The 20,118-nt window shown below is 38.3% G+C and overlaps 1 protein-coding gene across 1 annotated transcript in view; it reads right to left on the bottom strand.

Annotated features, from left to right (window-relative positions):
- Positions 1–5,836: 5,836 nt before the first annotated feature.
- LOC108504091 (chromodomain Y-like protein) overlaps positions 5,837–20,118 on the bottom strand; it is an 82,640-nt gene continuing 68,358 nt past the window's right edge. The window contains exons 3-4 of the mRNA XM_017828715.1: positions 6,156–6,200; positions 5,837–5,850 (exon numbers count right to left, since the gene is read on the bottom strand). Of these exons, the coding sequence (XP_017684204.1) occupies positions 5,837–5,850; positions 6,156–6,200 (59 nt within the window). The remainder of the gene's footprint in view (positions 5,851–6,155; positions 6,201–20,118) is intronic.

Here is a 20,118-nt window from a genome sequence, read left to right as displayed (position 1 = left end):
TTTGTAAGAAAAAAATGTCTCAACTTATTGCACGTTTCACCTAAAATAATGATTTGCTCTGTGTTTCTGAAAGGGCATTCGGAAAGGACGAAAATTCTTCAGATTATGGGCTGCTGGTCACTGTGATACCCTGCTGCTGGTGTTGAACCCTCCTCAAAACTCTTACTGTTGAGGGGGAGGGAGGGAGTGTGTGTGTTCTGTAACCTTATCCTTTCTAACAAAGTTAATAATTTCTTGATTCTGTTTCAAAGACATAGTTACACGGAACCATAAGATGTTGTTCAGCCACATTCAGTTTTTTTTGTAAATATGTCACATTTCAATACACAAAGAAAGTAGGTTTTAAGCACAGATTAACTGGCAAATTATGATGGTAGAACCTGGTGGAGCACCAGCAATACATAACAACTCAGAAGCAAGCACTCATGGAGTGGCTGGCAGGCTTGATTGTCAATGTCTACCTTCAATTCCTAAACAGCCCTCTTCTCATGCCCTTTCATTCCTACTCTTCCATATATTTTGTATAGGTGTTAATTGTAAATGTCACTTTGAAACATTGCTCCTATTAAACCTACATTTCTTACAGGACGTTGTTGTGGACTAAACTACCATGAGAAGACAAACATACATGTGTACCTTGGTAATGTTTCTCTACTCAATTTTTCAAGTTTTTTCATCTTACACTAGCTTTTAATCTTGACTGCCATGTCACATTTAGAGTAATATGGTTCACAGCAGCCTTCTCCCATCTTTTGTAGATAGGTTTCTCTGTTTCTTTGATTACTCAGAACATCAAATATATTTACGTGTTATTTTAATATTGTTAGGAAAAGGGCAGCATTATTGGTTGTATTGGATTTTAGTAGGTTATAGGCTACTTAATTATTTTTGCTTTTGAATGTCTTTCCTTCTCAGAGCATAAGCATTCATGCGAAGATAAACTCAATGCCAATCAAAAATGCAACTGATCAGAACACAAAATTCTATTACTGAAAGTGGGCAACCAATACAAGAGAAAATGGTATTTCTCCACCCTTGAGTTAATTAGGTTTACCTTAGTCTGACTATTTTATATCATATAAGTGGAAATAAAAGAAAGCTTACATATTTTAAAATATGGGAATAACAAATGTTAGGTCTAATGCTTTGTTAAGACCATGCCCATAAAAACAAAAAGGATAACCTTAATATATAAGTTGGCAACATATCTTTTAAGGAGTCTGATTAAGTTTTACTATCTTTGAAAAGGAGCTGTGCATTTTTATGCATAAGGTATTAAGTAAACTTTCCAGTCTTATGGCGGAAAAAAAATGTCCCTCTCCTAACACAAATAAGGACAAACAAGAAAAACCTTCCCCAGGCTACAGACTCCTTTTTGTGGCCTTTTAATACTGGGAACATTTCATAAGGGAAAACTCTTTTATCTTGATATTTTTAGAGCTGCAGGTTATGATACCGCAGCATTCATTCAAAATGCTCTCAAATTTGAGAGTTAAGCAAGGACATCTCTTGGGGCTCATCTACAGAGGAAAGCTATTTCAAAATAGGCTAAGGTTTAAACCCAGCTATTTCACACTAACTCCTGAGGTGAACACATTCTATATTAAAAGCACCTCACTGCAATTTAATCCAATCCCCAGAGTGATGGGAAAAATGGCTTTCTGTGCAATATCAGTGCCCTAATGCAAGGCTAGTCTAGAGCAGATACTGCCAGAAGACATCACAGGTAATTTCCTCTATAGACATAAGTATATACATATAGTACACATGATCTAATGCTTGTAAGGACATCAAAACATTCTAAAATATCTTAGCTAAATTATGAATGAGATTTACATAGATAGGTATAGCACTATACTGGCAGAACTCTTTCATTTACCTTCATTTTGAAAACACATGGGAATACTTATTGGCAGGCTCATTCTTATCACATAGATGAGGTTTTTAATACCAGAGTTTGCAAGAACTCCATTCACAACTGCCCCTCGCCCCCCCACATTTGGCATTTTGATGCAGAAAAGTAGTAGACAAAGAAGGCTCGAGACTTTCAGAGGTTCAGAACACTGAGGTGCGTGTGCCAAGCTTTTCAGGGAACCCCAAGATCAGAGTGCTCCAAGTATCTGGAGTTCATCCCTGCTGGGAAGAAGCGACTATTTTTACATATCTACCTCAAGAAGGCACATGTCTTTCCAGCCACTGTCTAATGTCTGCTATTCATAGAAGATGCCTCAACCTCCTGTGGGATATTCACCAAGAAGTTCATTTAGAGGTGGTAAATGAACCTGAAGCCATCTTCCAGTACACAAGGGTGCACAGCTGTGTGCCTTATCATGACCAGTTATACTTTATCCTTGAGTAACCTGCAATACATAATGTTGCTGGCTGCTACTAACACAGGCAAGCTGTTCTGTAGCAGCACCCTCTTATCAGAAATTACTGGCCTTGGCAGAAATAACTGGTTGGGGTGGGAAGGGGAAGAACAAAGAAGAAGTCTCTGGCTTTTCAAAGAGGTTCCCAAAAAGTGAAAAACTAAACACTGCAGTGCTGGGTGTTTAGTCCTAAGTTCTGCACTTAAGTAAGGGGGCTGCTAGCTCCTTAAACATTGCTGCTGCCTGAATGGTTGTGGAGCAAAAACCACGAGCTGGACATTGACACCAATGGAGAAAATAGGGTGAAAAGAAAATCAGAAGTCTTGGGAAAGTGTAAACACAGCTTTAGGATCCTCTGATGAATGGCATATTAAAAAATGCATGTGCCAAGTAGGTTCTCACTTTTGATTCAGAGGTAATCAACAGAAAGTAGTCTCCACTGAAGAGTTAAAGATTTGAGACAAAAAGATTTCCAGAAGACCTTGTTTTTAGGCAAAACACACAACTGATATTTACACCACGTTTAAAGAGGCATTCACAAATTGTTCTAGAGGCAATCTTTCCGACCGTTTTCCCAATATTCTGGGAAAATAAGCCCACATTAAAAGAAGGATGAAGAAAGGTGGCTTTGGGTATCCCATGCAACAGGTAGCTGGATAGTCAGTTAGATGCCCTGAACTAAAAAGTAATTCAGAACAGTGTATCACCTTGCCAAATTTGTCCTTCTGTACTGTTGGAGAGGAATAAATTCCAAATACGATCTACTGGCAACAGCTGAAATGAGGCATGATGGAAAGGAGTAAGTAAATATAACCTGGGCTTTCAAGATGAATCTGATCTCTCCTGTGTGGTTTTTGGCAATTCTAGCCAGGACCAGCACATACGTGAGGACTTGCCTCAATTGGTGAACTCATGGTGCATATCTAGAATTCTTTATTCTTCCTATATTAAATAATAATAAAAACCCCAAATAAACAAACAGCAACCACCCCTCCAAACCGAAGCAACAAAACTAAAAAAAACCTCAAAGTCCTACAGTCAACTACCAAAAGACTTGGATCAGACGCTTTGTATGAGGAAAAAATATATGATATCCTCTCTCAATTAGGCTTTGTGCTGTATCACTGCAGGCAAGTACTAAAAGACATGGGAGGCATTTGTTTTCACGTCATCTTTCCCTACAGCTTGATCCCAGTATAAATAGTATAGTTCTCCACGTGTGGGATTTGCAGAGGCAGTGAAGATCTTAAGCACAGCCCCCAGCATAACAAGAACACAGGTCTGCTGCAGCAGGTCCAGAGGAGGCCACAAAGATGATCAGAGATCTGGAGCACCTGTCCTATGAAGATAGGCTGAGAGAGTTGGGGCTGTTCAGCCTGGAGAAGAGAAGGCTCCAGGGAGACCTTAGAGCAGCCTTCCAGTACCTAAAGGGGTCTTACAAGAAAGTCAAAGAGAGACTTTTGACAAGGGGACGTAGTAATAGGACAAGGGGGAATGGCTTTAAACTGAAAGAGGAGAGGTTTAGATTAGATACTAGAAGGAAATTCTTCACTGTGAGAGTGGTGAGGCACTGGAACAGGTTGCCCAGAGAAACTGGAGATGCCCTGTCCCTGGAAGTGTTCTAGGCCAAGCTGGATGGGGCTTTGAGCAACCTGGTCTAGTGGAAGGTGTCACTGCCCATGGCAGGGGGGTTGGAACTAGATGATCTTTAAGATCCCTTCCAACCCAAACCATTCTACAACGATGGCTTTGGGTCCTGGGAAAATGGGCATCCTAAGAACATGTTTTCAACAAATTTTGCAATAAAGAATGTAGAAGTAAATAAGCAAATATATAAAAAGAAACATGCCCAGGGTAAATTCCAAGGAAACAAGCACAGCTCAAAGCAGTGAACAGCTTCTCAGCCAGCAGCTGGGAGGACTGAAGGCTGTCGTTACACAGCAGGCTGGATCACACATGCATGGGTACTGTTTGGGTGGGTGCTCTTCATGTTGCTGACGAAAGCAGTAAGCTTCTATTTAAGACCTTAGGCTTTCTACTTCATTGACCGTTGTCATATTTATGAACAAACTATCAAAAGAAAAATCTACACACAAACACCCTAAACTGATAAGTCCACAAACCACTAATTAAGTAGTTAACACATGCTGCCATACAGAGAACATGGTGCAAAGCTGCCAAAGCGGATTCCCTCAGGCTACAAAGCAAGTCAGTATAGAATCCAGGATTATTGGTTACAGGTGGTCCCAATACCCAAAGGCTATTTTCTCCAGTAAAAATCTGCTTTTATGAAGTACTGGATTTTTTTTCTTTAGAGAAATTATATGTATCTAGATGAAAGTACCAATGATGATACTATTGCTAGACAGAAGAGACAGCTAACGAGGCAACAGAATAAGCACTATGATATTTAAGTTTCAGCAGCACCAATACATTATACATTAATATAATTTTTATATATTAATATTAAACCTCAGCCTCTAAATTATTATTAATACTAATACTAGGAGGCTGAAATTTTGAAGAAAAAAATCAAGAAATTAGGAAGTTACAGATGTGACAGAGAAAAAACCCAAGCAACAGAAAAGCCAGTGTGATTTAAGGCAAAATTTCAAGAAAGACAAACCAGTTAAGATCTATCTCAGAGAGCAGGACTTAGCAACTACTGTCAACCACGCCAAAACCAAGGGAGGTTTAGTTAGGTATCATGACACCGGTTGCTACACAAAAACCAAGAACAAAGTGTATCATGTCTGATACTTTAAATCAAAGTGTGCAGTGGCCTCAGGGAGAATTTTATAGTTTGTGTAGCTGGCAATAGGAAAGCAAGGTTTGTTTGACTATTTGGAGATGAAGGTATGAGCACATCTTTTCACAGAAGTCATACTGGTGTGTTCACAGCTCAAGAGTAAATTTGTAGATTTTAAAAAATATCACTGCAAGGGCATGGAAGGACTTGGGTCAACAACCTAGTAATTTGAGAAAGCAGGGGAAAAGAAAAAAAAATCATCTCCATTTGAATTTTGGGCTTGCAAATTGTTACAGCTCCCATTGCTGCAATTCCAAAGTCCAGCACTGAAGCCTCACATGTTCAGCAGGAAGTTCATAAAGCTGTGCTTAGACTTCTGTTTACTAAGAGGTGGTTCATGGGTGACAGGCTCTGAACATTTTTAGATACAGTAGATGCCTAAAATGCTGAATCTTGCCTTAGGAAACAATCCATTAAGAACACAAAGGGAAACCAAAAATATCAAGTGAAGTCACTACACAAAAGACAGAAGAATGACTATTGAGTAAAGCACAGATAGTGTACACAAAAATAATGGGACTAGTACATAACTAGCCACAACCGTGAGCTCAATTTTAACTTGGAAACCATTTAGAACATGTCATAGATGCCACAAAATGATAGATGAATTACATGACTGGTTGTTTCCTGAAACCTGCCAGGGACCCACCTGTTCATGTCAGATTCCAAACACTAAAAATCAGAATAAAGAAAATAGAAACAGGACAGTGTCAGCAAATGGAATAGAAATTTAATTTCTACCAAGATGAATGCTGTGCAATTTTAGACAGCTGTGTTAGGTAAAAAGATATTGCATTTAATACTTTTTAGACAAATAGCAAGATACCCCAGTCATAAGGAGAGGGTGTATAAATGGAACTGAATTTATACAGTGATTATATTATTTTCTTCAGGAGTGAGATGTAGCTTCAATTAACTCCACACGGTTAAACAGGTCAATAGAAACTGAGGGGAAAAAGAGAATATGCTATACTTACAAGAAAATAGGAAGTAAAGAACACTGGGAAGAATACAGGGAGATGCTAAAACAGATAAAGAACGGGTATTAGAAATGCAAAGTAAAACTCTGAAGTACTCATAGTTACAGATGCTAAACACAAATTATTTTTCCAGTGATAAAGAAAAAAAGAGAGAGGAGAATTAGACCAAAACCAAATGTGAAACGCAGTATAAGCTACAAAGTCAATTAAAATATTAGTGGGGAAACCAGTATGCCATAGGAAACCAGAAAAATATTTATAATGAATATGAATATATTGAACATATAACAAATGACATACTAAAAGGCTTGAACATGGCAGGACTGGTGACTGACAGTAAAAAAAAAAAAAGAAATAGACAAATGTGATAGTTTATGTGGGAAATGTATCACAGCAAGTGAAATAACTCCGAGAATTGCTTGCTTAAAAACTAGTAAATTTGTAAGGTACACTGAGTAATAAAATTTGTACTGATGTAGTTTCAGATATAGGTTTAAAAAAAAACCTTAAAAAAAAAGGCAGCCTTAAACTCCTGAAGTTTGTTTCTGTTTATAAACAAGACTGCCCTCAAAGTCATGTTTCAAAAGTGTCCTTCCAGTTAAAACCTCCTGGAGATCCAAAGCAATACTCATGAGAGCCATACCGGGTACCACAGAGAAATTTCATCTTTTTACAGGAGTTCACTCATTATTTGCAATGTATTTTACCAATATTTTGCAGTTTCATACCATTACAAAACATGCATCAGAAGCCTCACTATCATATGTACTTACATGTAACGTAAATTTCAGGATTTTAAAAGAATGATCTCACCACAGGAGCAACTTTATTTTGCTCAGTATCAAAACTGTATACATAGAATAATTCTTAGCACTATAAAGTTGAAAATACATTGGAAAGTAAAAGTTTTCTACCTAAAATTAATTCTACTTCCTAAAAATCCTAACACACATAAGCTTTTATTGATGCTCAAAAGTGGAAATTTGTAGCAACACAAATTTCAGGGTTATTGTACGATAACACAGCTAACATTCTCTGTCATTGGGAGTTTGATATACAGAGTTAAAGGAAACTCTGAATCTCCGTTTGCTCTCAGAATATGTTGCCATATCACCAGTATGTTGCCATAAGATCAACAGTTGACAAACAAATTTCTTGCTTAGAGTTTTCTATTCTGTTCTTATCTATACATAAATATATTGGTGTTTTGCAATCCTAAACACCTTGTCCTTTTTTAATTACTACAGTGGATGACTTTGCCACTCTAGCTACATCACAAAAGATACCACATCATCAGATATTTCCCCCTACAGCTCAGTTAAAATACTATCAATTCCTCAAGTAAGTGTATTTTCAAGCTGTTCTTTTGAATAATCATAATTAAGATTGGGGTGGGATCATCTTACTTTTTCATTAATTTTAAACAAAATTATATGCTTATTGAAATTTCTAAAAGAATTATGTGGGTTTTGCTTTTCAAAGAGGGATTACTCCCCACCCCTTCTCCCCAGAAACCAGGCAAGAGTCTATAAACAAGAAGCAGCACAATCATATGCTGGCTCAGATCAGATTGACACTTGCAAATATAGTAAGCAAGTTCATCCCTGCTAGAAGGAGGAATAAATCCACTTCATGTCTGTCCTTGGGCTTGACTGTTCTTGCCAGCAGACTGGCATTCCATTTAGCTGGAAAATTCAGGAAAATCAGGAACTTCCATGAGCCTCACTGTACCCATGACCTGGGCAAGCACCATATACTGAATTACTTGGCAGTACTAAAGCACTGATCTAGTTTACATAATATGAAGATTCACTTCCCTTCACTGCTCTATTTCTTCCCTGCATGGCCTGCCAGATCAGAAACAAGTCATTCATTGCAGGTATTTCTGCCTAACCCAGAAGCAAGGCAGCTGGGTTCCTTAATACCTTCCCTCCATCCACTGTTCCATCTGCTGAATCAGTCCATGAGACCTTCCAGAGTCCAAATTTCAGTTTAAAACTATCACCTGTGATTTTGCCCCATTTGACTTTCCATTCCTAGCCTCAAGTAAGACAACTGGAATCCTAAACCAAAATTATGAAAAACATTAAATAGAGTTCAACTACAGCAGAATATCTGGGCAAAAGTACTAGTGTTTTCCTACTCTGGGCTCAGAGTATTTGGACAGAAATATCAACTTATGACTAAGTAGCAAGACATGAGTAATAAACTGACATAAACAAATGAAGACATGCCAAAAATCCCACAAAACCTGACAAAATTAATTTAACAGCAGCCAAACATTTTTGTGGTGTGCATTGGGTTAACTTTCAGCTTGATCATTTCCCATGTGCTGCTGCTGACCAGTGATGTGTGGGGAGGAGGTGGGGGGAAAGAGGACATGATAACTGAGAGTAAGGTGAAAAGCACCGTGTCTAACGAGAACAGCAACATATTTTTCTCCAGTTTAAATAATATACTGACTAGTAGATAACAATTAGCATTTTAAACCCCCCACTGGCTGTGAATCTATCTTCTAATATTTCAATTACATGGCTACAAAATCCACCAAGACTGGGAACTACTTTTGCAAACATAAGGTGGCTTGTAGTTTAGAACCAATCTGTGGACTAGTTTATTTTTACAGTAGAAAACAGCCTGTGATGTAAACTCCTTAAACTTTCCCAAACACAAAAATAATGAGAAAAACTGTTGCCATATCTGAAAGAGAAATACAGTGCATTTCGTTGCTGCCATCAATTCGTAGTTTAATCAATGTTTAGCAAAGGAATGAGAGAAGTTGTCACAGAAAAGAAAATGGAATAGAAAGTGAACAGGATGTCCCGCTGAGACAGGACCTACAGAGGGAGGTGGGAGGTAAAACCACTGAGGCTGCCACAGTCTGCAGTGGGATGAAGCATGAACAGGGACAGTCAGAGAAGTGTGACTATTCATCACCTCCTCTTCACAAGCAGGGACTTCCCTGCCTGCTAGGTCCAGGCAGCATGAGTTTTGACTATAATAACTTCTAGAGTAGACTGCAAGGAATAGGAAAAGAGACTAAAGTTCAAGCTGAGGCTCTGCAAATCAGTCTAACAAATGCTTCAGTAAGCCCCTAGAAAATGTTGTTAGAGAATGCCCTGACATCTCTGAGAATTATATTAGTGCCATATGTACTCAAAAAGCCGATTTGGGATTATTTTGTTGCCAATTTTGTCAGTCTTCTGAAGGACACAGAAAACAGTGAAACAGACACAGTCTCTAAAGCTGTTGGGAAAGTTGTCTTCCCTAAACTAATGGCTATGGTAAACAGTAGACCTCATTCCAAAACACATTTCATTCACATGCCATGACAGGTTGTCCATGTAGATGTGGTACTTAGGGACGTGGCTTAGTGGTGGACTTGGCAGAGCTGGGCTGAGATGGTCTTAAATGCCCTTTCTAACCTAAATGATTCTATGATCACCAGCCCACAAAACAGCTTTGCTTTCAGAGAGGGACTCCACTGTGCCAGCTTGGGGTGATTCTATCACAACTGCTTCTCTCCAAGACAAGTTTTTCACCATGCCTCACTCTGTGTATGACAGCCAGGAGGCAAAGCCTTTCCCTTCCTTTCAGGATGGTTAAGGTTTAAAGTTCAAAACTATCTGTTCCTTTTCATCTAGCTCATATATATTCCCTGTAGCATATGAAAACCGAATATCATGACCATGAAGTAGGAATCAATCAAAAGCAGAAGGGGGCAAATAATGGATTTTGGCTCAGAGGGTAAACTGGAAACACAAAAACAAACCTAAAAGGGTGGTTCTTTTGTTTTGAGATTTAATCCTTCTATGTAACATCTTTCAAACTGTTCTGAAGCAAAGCAAAAATGCTGCTTCAAAACAAAGTCAGATGTGCATTTAATAAATGGTACTAATTCATAAATAGGATTCTACCCTTCCCTGTTCTTTACTTTTGTTGCAATTTCTATTGTTAAAAAGAATGTTGCCTGTATAAATTCAGGAATAATACAATTATAGCACTTATTACTAGAGCTAATGCAATAGTTTTATTTCTTTTTCTGTATAAACATGAATATGTATTCTTCACCTTACTTGTAGCAAAGATAAATAAGAAACATAATAAAATTTGCAAACATTAACATAGCAGTTAACTCACTAGATTCTCCTTGAGGAAGGTTAAAATTGAAGCAGAACAAACCTAGCACTATATCTTACAGGTCAATTTAAAATTGATCATAACTTCAGTCACACATGTGTTTAGCTGAAAGACAGAAATGATTTAACTGAAAAGATTCTTCCTTTGTGAGGTAGAGAGAAACCAGTAGCTTGAACTCAGGGCTGTGTTGTTTCAAGATCACCCTTTGAATGTGATTTCATTCTGCTTTGGCAACTTAAAAAACTACACATGTCAGTGGTCACAACACAATTGGAAACAACAACTTCTCGTAATTACTTTCCTTCCAAAAGCATCCCCTCTCCCAGTCAGGGTTCAACTACAAAACCCAAAGCATTTCTCTCACACAGGCTCACTAGTGAGCTAGTGCTGGTGGCCCTGTACAATCACACTGCACAACGAGGCAAATAACCAGTGCCCATAAGCAAAAAAGGTGAAGTACGGTCCATTTAAAATAACATACATCCACTGTCATGTGTTGAAAATCCACTTTATTATATGCCCAAACAATGCCTTTTAATGCTCTGATACAACCAAACACTTCAACAAGTAAATTCAACCCAGATTCTGAAAGAAAAATGAGATTTCCCTCATTTTTTAGTCTTCACAGACAAAAAAGGTTCAACAGCAAACAAGCATTTCCAGAGACATGCATATTATTTTCATTGATACATTTCCTCAATAAACTCTTTTCCACTATACCCTTGACCAGCTAGAATTATCAATACTTCTATTGTCCCAAGGGCATCTACAAAAGCAGATGGCATTCTGACTTTATCACACTGCCTAAAACACCTTCTGTTCCACCAGATGATCCTCAGAGAGAACTTACCTCCATTTTGCAGTTCCTTGCTCTTATTCCTGCATAGTGACACAACAGTTACTAGCCTTTTTACTAGCTGGCACATTCTTTAACCCCAGAGCTACAGGTGTTTCCCACTGACTCTGATGGATTCCTCTGCATGTAAAAACAGTTTGACTGAATCAACAACAGCATCTGCAGAGCAGTCTGGGGGAGGAGGAGGATGGATTAGATGACAAAGGTCTTTTCCAGCCCTATTTCCTAGTATTCTGCGATGCATATGTGATTACACTATACAGCACTTTTGCCTTTTTTTCCCTGACTGGAAGTCTTTTCAACAAACTAGAGTATCAAGATAAGGTACCTGGACCCACGGTATCAGGTGCAGATTAGCAAACTGTGGACAAAGACAATCGGATTCATAGCTAACTGCTGCTTTCCGATCTGATGTCTGTGTCCTTGAATCAACCCTGGGGGGAAAGAATCCTCTTTCTGTGGAGCCACCTGAATATTTGCCTGGGAAGCCATCCCTGCAGCTCCAATGTATATATCTGTACCTCTGCCATAAAGCTTAGGATCTGATGCTATGTAAGGTCTTTGTAATAATATTTACATGGATTGCAGTCTCCACTCTGAACTGATCATTTCTGCAGTGATGTAAAAATGACTCCTGTTTTATACATTTTATACATTATTCGTAAAATACTTCCAACTCAGGAGACTCTATGACTGGGTACAAGAAATGATAGCCTTCTAACAGTTTCAAAATAATGATGAGAAAGATAGCCTGTGGTAAGAGGGACCTTCTAAATGATCTGATTAAAAATGACAATTTAATTTTTCTTCAAGGGTAAGGAACATGAACGGTCATTCATCAGGAGAAACTTTTAATCTCCTTGGTATCAGCACAACCAAAATACTATCTAAATTAAATATGGGTGCTATTACTGGATAAACTTTGTGCAATACCTTTTGGACTGCCCAAGGGAGTTTACAGCTAACTCTAGGAATCATTCTCTGAGATGACCTTCTGCAATGCTTGGTATTAAACTAGAATTTGGCACAGTTATAGCTAGAGAAGTAAAGCCAGTTTGACTCCTCTAATATACTAGCATTTAAGTGTGGACCATAATAAAATCACCTTTCCCCAATGTGTAGGAGTCTGGACTATCTGATAAAACAATAGCAAGAGTGGACATAAAGAATTCAAGAGTACTATGCTTCCCTGACTTACTGCACTTATTGAGGTGCACAGTTACTTTTTGAGAGTATTTTTTCCCTTTTTTGGGAAATGCTGTTTTGTCCAGCATTGCCCACTGTTACTAGTTACTTCCAAATGCTGAAAGTTAACTGATCATACATGCTTCTGGGGGGGAGGGGAGGAGGGAAATTGGGTTTTCTATGAGTCTCAGCCAAAGCAAAGTCAGTTCCCTGAGGAACTGAGGGCCTGCAGGTTCCTCCTTTTTTTTTTTCTCCCTTAAATCAAGGAATACTTTGTCAGGAAACATCAGCATTAACCAAAAGAGCGTTCAGTCACTAAACAAGAGTTGAACAAGGGTCTTTCCAGCCTGGCGGTGCTTTTGGTCCTCTTCCAGTTTGCAGCTGCTGTCTCAGGCTGGCAGGCAGGAGATGGTGGGCTTCCTTCGAGGCAGGCACAGAAAGGAGGCAGCGAGGGCATGGAGCCACTCTTGTACAGGGAAGCACAGGGTTACAGTACTGAAAGATAGAAAGGCTGATGAAATTCATCAAGAAGGAAGGAGATGGGGGAAAGGAGCTGAAGCAAAAAGAGCCCTTGAGTGTTTGCCAGGACAGGCAGCCACAGCTGGCTGCAATTTGGTGAGCAGCCCCTTCTCCACCTGGTTTTCCCAGACTGAGCCTCAGTTGCCCCAGGTCCAGCCATCATAGTCCTCCCAGAGCAAAAGGAGTCGGTTACAAAACTCAATCCTCTCGGGGGGGGAAAAAAAAAAAATCATCTTTTTAAGGAAGTCCATTTCTACTATTTCCATGCTGAGAAGATCCACTCACTGAAAAGGAGACTGCTTCCCCTGCTGTTAGCATCACGTTAGTAGGAAACATCTGCAGGCGTCGTTACATTAATTTCCAAGCCAGACTGTGTTCATTGTAGGCAATCTTCAGGCAACGTAATGGATGAAAAACAAAGAGGGTTTTGCTGAGTGTGCACACAGCCAAACATTTTTAGAAAGACTGAAAGGGTGGCCAAGTCTGAACGGATTATAACATGATAGCAAAAGCACATCTCTGACATACAGGCCAAAGCTCTGTTAAATCGCAAATCATTGCACAAAGGCTTCTGTGAGGAGCAGATTATCGGCTCCACTGCCTTTGACAGCTGAGATATTCAGAAAGCAAACTGCAGAGAAACATATGACATTCTCAGGATACGGGAATTCCTGACATCCCATACATTTTTTGCCATATAATTCCCTCTGATGCAAGCCCAACACTCACTGCAGAACTTTCCGCTATTGACCTTTCCCTTTCCTTTATTCTCTGAAAATTCCTTTAAGTTTGGAAGATAGCTAATGAGCCTGAGTTTTTTGTGCTTCCTCTTCCCAAAAGGCTAAAATCTCGAGCCAATAAAGTTTCATCACTCTCCCAAAGTAACTACTTACTTACATACTGCAAGTAAGATGGCTAAAAAAAATCCAGCCCCAACAAATGTGACATATAACAACTTCCTGTTACATTTCCAATGAAAAACTAACCTTAGACATTGCATTGAAAGTTAGCCTGTGTGAACATACACACACTAAAAGTTCTTTGTAAACCTTTTTTTTGTTTTAAAAATTACTTCAAGGAAAGGATGTTCCTTTATCTATCATAGTAGGAGATGTTAATTTGCACTGAAAAGTGTTCCTTCTCATCTGTATAGCAAAGCTGCATTTATGATTCAAGAGAATTAATTTTTGTTAAAATCAGTTTACCTAATTTTTTTGTCAGTGTAATTGATTCTTTTACTATGTGGATTTTAGTATTAAACTTCATTGAAGCAATTTAACATTGTCTTATCTAATTTACATCTATAACCTGTATTTAAAAAATAGCTTTTGTTATCTCTTAGCAAAGACTTGTTTCTTGGTTAATTTAACAACGTGACCACGTTAAGATGTATTTCCTTTCACAAAATATGACAAAGTACATATTCTTAAGTATTATTATAATATAGCAAAAGTGACATATAATCAGATGTAAACAATTAGAAGCACATAGACATTTTTCTGCATATATACATTTATCCCAAACTTGATTTATTTTGAAAATCAGTCATTCAAATCAAGTATTCACATCCCTATTGAAAGTTCCAACTGCTGAAGTTTCATAAATAAATAAAATAATAATTAAAACCCCATTTAAGAGTAGTCCATGAGCACACACATGAGAATTAGAGCAAAAAGGGCCAGTGCAACTTGGAACAGACTTGCCAGACCACAACCTCATGAGAGGGTAAGAATACCAACATTATGGCAGCATCAAGGTTATGACAATTTTAAACACTACAGAAGTGGAGAAGATAGAATATTACTTCTGTTGTGTTGGCATCAACTGCAATAAAATTACTGTAACAGAATCCTGGGTATTTCAGGCAAACGCATTTGGTAAAACAGCATGTTTGTCTATGGAATTCCATTGGTTTATAACAATCTACAATGTTTTGAGAGAGAAATACACAGATAAAGAAAATAAATACCTTCTAAACTTTAAAATATTTGTCTTTAGCTGTTCATCTGTTTAACAATTTCAAATGTCTAACAATAGTCGCAAGAGGAAAAAAACAAATACAGTCCCTAAACCAGCCACAAATACTGACATCCTACAGAAATATGAATATTTTAAAGATGGAACCAAGACAAAACAAAGAACACCCTTCTGTAGGCCTTCATGATGTAATTGATTGACACAAAAAAGGGACTGTGGAATAGCAATCATCAGATGAAGCCTGTTTATCTTCTGCTCAGGAAACTTAAGTAGGTTTGAGGGAATAAGCTTTCAAAGCAGGAAATGTTTTAGTGAAATTTGCACTCAGTGAAGCTTGTGGCACCCTTATTTAATGTTCCTTGTTGTCTTACAGATTTCTACTGCTTAAATCCTTTCAAGTAAGCTAGAAGTCAAAGACTAACATATTCTCTGCAGGTTTCATTTCTATCCCGCTACTGTTCGCTATGACTTTTCACTCACAGCAACTGCATAACTGTGTTACACAGGGAGGGCCAAAGACAGGGACTAATCAAAAAAACTCAAGAAACCTCTTAGTATCAAACTCCAAACCCTTGCTATGGGGATTGTATTGAAAAGCTAAAACAGGAGGGCTGAAAAAGTGAAGATAACATACAGAGAAACAAAAAGTATAAATCTGAACTTAGTACTAAGATATCACATAGTGACTTTTTTTTTGTTTGAGTAGCAACAAGCATGGGACAGTATTATAGTATTTGCCTCTACTGTAAAAGAGTAAATTCACTTTAAAGAAAAAAAAAAAAAGAAAAACGCGTTCCAAAAATCCCCAGAAAAACATCCATGTCTTCATAAGTGAAAAGCAACTTTTTATTAAAAACACAAAATAGAGCTTTGAAGAAATATTAACTCTATTATGGAAAGATCAGAGCATGGTAAACCATCTGAACTATTATAAAGCAACTAAACTATAAGAAGTATGTAGCTGTAATCATGAGAAAATCAGACACATGCCAGTGACCTTAAAGAATATTCATACTGGAAATGAGTAGAAAATCTCTGTAAGAAAAAACAAATCCATATACTCTATAACATCAGATGAGCTGATGAGCTATGTGATACTGAAAGAGTACTATGTCCTTGGCATTTGCTTATTTTAAGTCAAAAATTGAAATCTCAGGAATACTACAATTAATTACCCATTACTGCAAGTTACTGGAAGAAGTTTATAAAACTGTTAACTTTATATTCTGTAAGGTAAACAAGATGGCTCTACCTTCCCAGCTGGAACCATCTATTTTATTTATATTATGTACTGAAACAAGGTCCAGAAAAGTAATTTCAGATGTGAAATGGAAAAGCACTGATGAGATGCTCTCAAAAGACAGAGAACGGAATCTCACTTTTTTTTTTTTGAAACACTATTTTACAGGCCACAAAATATCTAATCATTTCCTATCATGCCTTTCTCTCACCAGACTGAATTTTCCAAGAATCACATGAGAAAATCATGAGAAGACTAAAAGAAAGAGGCAGTAAATGCCCTTAATGTTCATGAATGAAATTACTCTTCACTGTTCATAACTGTCTTCATAAAACTTAGGGATTTAGATCAGCCTGATACTTCTGCAGCACTTACAACCAACCTAAAGAGCTGTCTTAATGACTTCACGCTGAGCTTAGGTCCCTGGCATGACCAGACAGTGGAATAGCTGAGAAGCAGAGATTTTCTGTGTACTTATAGACACAGTCTCTGGAGATCTTATTATCCCAAGCTTTAATACCATGCCAAAAAAACAAACAAAAAACCCCCCAATCAAATAATAAAATAGAATAAAACACCACTACCCCAAGTTTATCAAACTATGTTGAGCCTAAATGTACAGTAGAGATACGGAGACTCTTACATCTTAGATATAATCATGTTATTAATTCAGAGCAGCAGACTCAGACAATGAAATTTGAATTCTCCCTAACTTAGGCAAAAAAACCCAAAACACTTGATTCTACAGTCTGACAGTAGAATTGCCACAAAAATTTTGTGGGCAAAAACCTACTATACTGACAACAAAAAACAAATAACGAGGCATATTTCATTTAACTGAGATACAGTAACCAACTCTCCCCCCTTCTTATTTATTCACAGAATAGTTAGGGTTGGAAAGGACCTCTGGAGATCACCTAGTCCAAACCCCCTGCCAAGGCAGGGTCACCTAGAGCAGGTTACACAGGAATGTGTCCACATGGGTTTGGAATGTCTCCAGGGAAGGAGACTCCACAACCTTCCTGGGCAGCCTCTTTCAGTGCTCTGCCACCCTCAGTGTAAAGAAGTTTTTGCTCATGCTGAGGTGGAACTTCTTGTGTTTTAGTTTACGGCCATTGCTCCTCATCCTCTAGCTGGGCACCACCAAAAAGAGTTTGGCACCATCCTCTTGGCACCTGCCTGTGAAATATTTATATGCATTGATGAGATCCTCTCTCAGTCTTCTCTTCTCCAGACTGAACAGGCCCAGCTCCTGCAGTCTCTCCTCATAAGAAAGATGCTCCAGACTCCTCATCATCTTTGTGGCCCTTTGCTGGACTCTCTCCAGTAGGTCCTTGTTGTTCTTGTACTGAGGAGCCCAGAACTGGACACAGCACTCCAGATGTGTCCTCACTAGGGCCAAGTAGAGGGGCAGCATTACCTCCCTCGACCTGCTGGCCACACTCTTCCCATGCACCCCAGGAGACCACTGACCCTCCTGGCTGCAAGGGCACACTGCTGGCTCATGGTCAACTTGTCATCCACCAAGACTCCCAGGCCCTTCTCAGCAGAGCTGTTCTCTAGTAGTCAGCCCGCAACCTGTACTGGTACTTGGGGTTATTCCCTCCCAGGTGCAGGACTCTACACTTGCCCTTGTTGAACCGCTTTAGGTTTCTCTCTGCCCAACTCTCCAGCCTATCAAGGTCTCATTGAATGGCAGCACAGCTTTCAGGTTTATCAGTCACTCCCCAAACCCACCTCCCATCCCCCGTTTTGTATCGTCACAAACTTGCTGAGTGTACATTCTATCCCTTCATCCAGGTTGTTGATAAACAAGTCAAATAAGACTGGATCAAGTACTGATCCCTGGGGAACACCACTGACTACAGGCTTCCAACTGGATTCTACCTATATTATTACCTATTTACCACAAAAGGTCCAAATTAGTTTGGATATGTATTTCATCAGTAGCAATCCTGTTCTGTAAAGTTACAAGGCAGGAGTCTCTGAAGCAGTGATTCCAGAATTGGGCATCAGCGTTCAGAATTTAGGTAATTGGGTAACATTAGACACACTGAATGTTAGACACAATTAAGTTCATTCTCCACACCATTTCAAATACATTTCTAGTGCTACATGTACGCAATTGCACTATCAAATAAATATACAAAGATTTCTCTTTAGAAAATCCACATTTAAGAATTCTACTGTGCCCCTTCCCTCACAGGTGCACTAGAAGGAAGCTATACCAGTACAGACTTCATGTAGCAGTAGCTAATAATTTGCCACTGACAAAAGCTAAAGCAAAGCTGCAATTGCATGCAACCACAAAAGGCCCGAAATTAAACATTTCTTGTCAGTCTGTAAACAAAGACAAGTTTCTCATTTGGACACTGAGCCAGGACACCTTTTCTGTCACTGCCCAGTGTCAAAAGTATCACTCTACACTCCAAAATTTCTGGACTACTGTATCTTAGAAAGTATATTGCTCTTGGAGGTATATTGCCTCTTTCTTCTCGCAAAATGGTACCTCTTACAGAATTATAAAGATCCTTGTAAACATGCTGTGATAACCCACGAACTGTAGACTATATTTAAAAATTGAGATGTGCATTTTTAGTTGTCATACACAAACATTTGAAATCAGGTGGTCTTTATTGGTACCTTGATGAAAAGAAAATATAAAGGACAAACCTTATCAATATTTTTCTTAAACACAGAGAATTTGTCTTTAAATTTAATCATAAAGTATTCTAATCCTCCTCAGTGGTGACCCTGTGAGGTTGGTTCTTAAAAAGCCTGAGGTTGCATTTACCTTGCAAACAAGAAAAAGCCAACACAGGCTAGATTTGTCAACTTTCTAGAATATGTTTAAAACCAGTAGGAGTCAAAGGTTTTCAAGAAAGTCTCAAGGTAATACTTCATTGTTTATGGCATTAAATAGGTCTACAAAAAGAATTTTAACAGTCTTAAAGTGAAAAGCATGTAGGGCACAAGGACAAGTGGGTTTTTAGAATAAACATGTGGTTTCTTTAAGCCTGAGACAGGAAGCCAGAGCCTGGACAGGAAAAGTTCTTAGGAGAATTCACTTAACTAAAGCTCTGCCAGTTTATAATTAGTGACATCACTCATTATGCCTTTTTTTTTTCTTAATCTTAATCAGGTATTTGAGAAAAAACATTTTCCATAATTCTGTACAGTTAGCAAACAAAATGGAACTAGAAGCTGACTTTCTTGTATTATGTCAAGCTAGGAGTGATAAAATCACTGTGGAAAGTCATTATTTCAGTACATATTCTAGTATTACATAAATTTGTGAGATATTCTGAGAATGTGTATTTTCCCCTAACCTCTGAATCACAACCTTAATTTAAATAAGCTGAAGCCCAGTAACAAGGCTACTAATTCACGTCCTTAGAGTCCAGGTGATCTATAAATCATTTACCTTCACAGAGAAAAAGACATCAAAATAACCATGGCACCGTTTTAAAAGAAAGGATGAGGATCACTGCCTGAAGCAAAGACAAAACATAACTGTCTGGTTTTACCTACAAAGTCACAGCTCAAAGACTGGGAAATATGTGGGAAAATAAAGGATTGTGACTGTGGTATGAGGAGGAACAAAACTCAGATTATTCAAATGTAGTGCATAATTTTTTTTGAAAGTCTGGAGATAAAAATGAAAGTGCAACTGATTCAGCAGTGCCAACTATTGAAACTGCAAGTCACTGAGCAATAAAAGAGTCAGTGCATTATAAACATGGGGAAGGATTCCCACGGAAAAGAGCATCACTGCAAATCACTCCTTCACAATCAATGCCTAAAGTACCTATTACTGAGTTCCTTGGTAAAAACATGTAGTTAATGCTACCAAAAGGGCATTAGACCAACAAAGTACAACACTAAAAAACATAATATTAAAATAAATGTACGTGTGGAGGAAAAAAAAATTTAAAAGTAAGAAAGAAGTGAATTTGCTGCATGTTGCAAATATATGCAAACAACATCACCTGACCAGACTGAGCAAGCAACGCACACCAAAGACAACGTCTACAGATCTTGGG

Source organism: Lepidothrix coronata, unplaced genomic scaffold (genome assembly GCF_001604755.1).
Source record: "Lepidothrix coronata isolate B3197 unplaced genomic scaffold, Lepidothrix_coronata-1.0 Scaffold152, whole genome shotgun sequence".
In the NCBI taxonomy this organism is placed as follows: Eukaryota; Metazoa; Chordata; class Aves; order Passeriformes; family Pipridae; genus Lepidothrix; species Lepidothrix coronata.
Note: the sequence above shows the minus strand (reverse complement) of the source record. Positions and strands in the feature narration are given on the sequence as shown.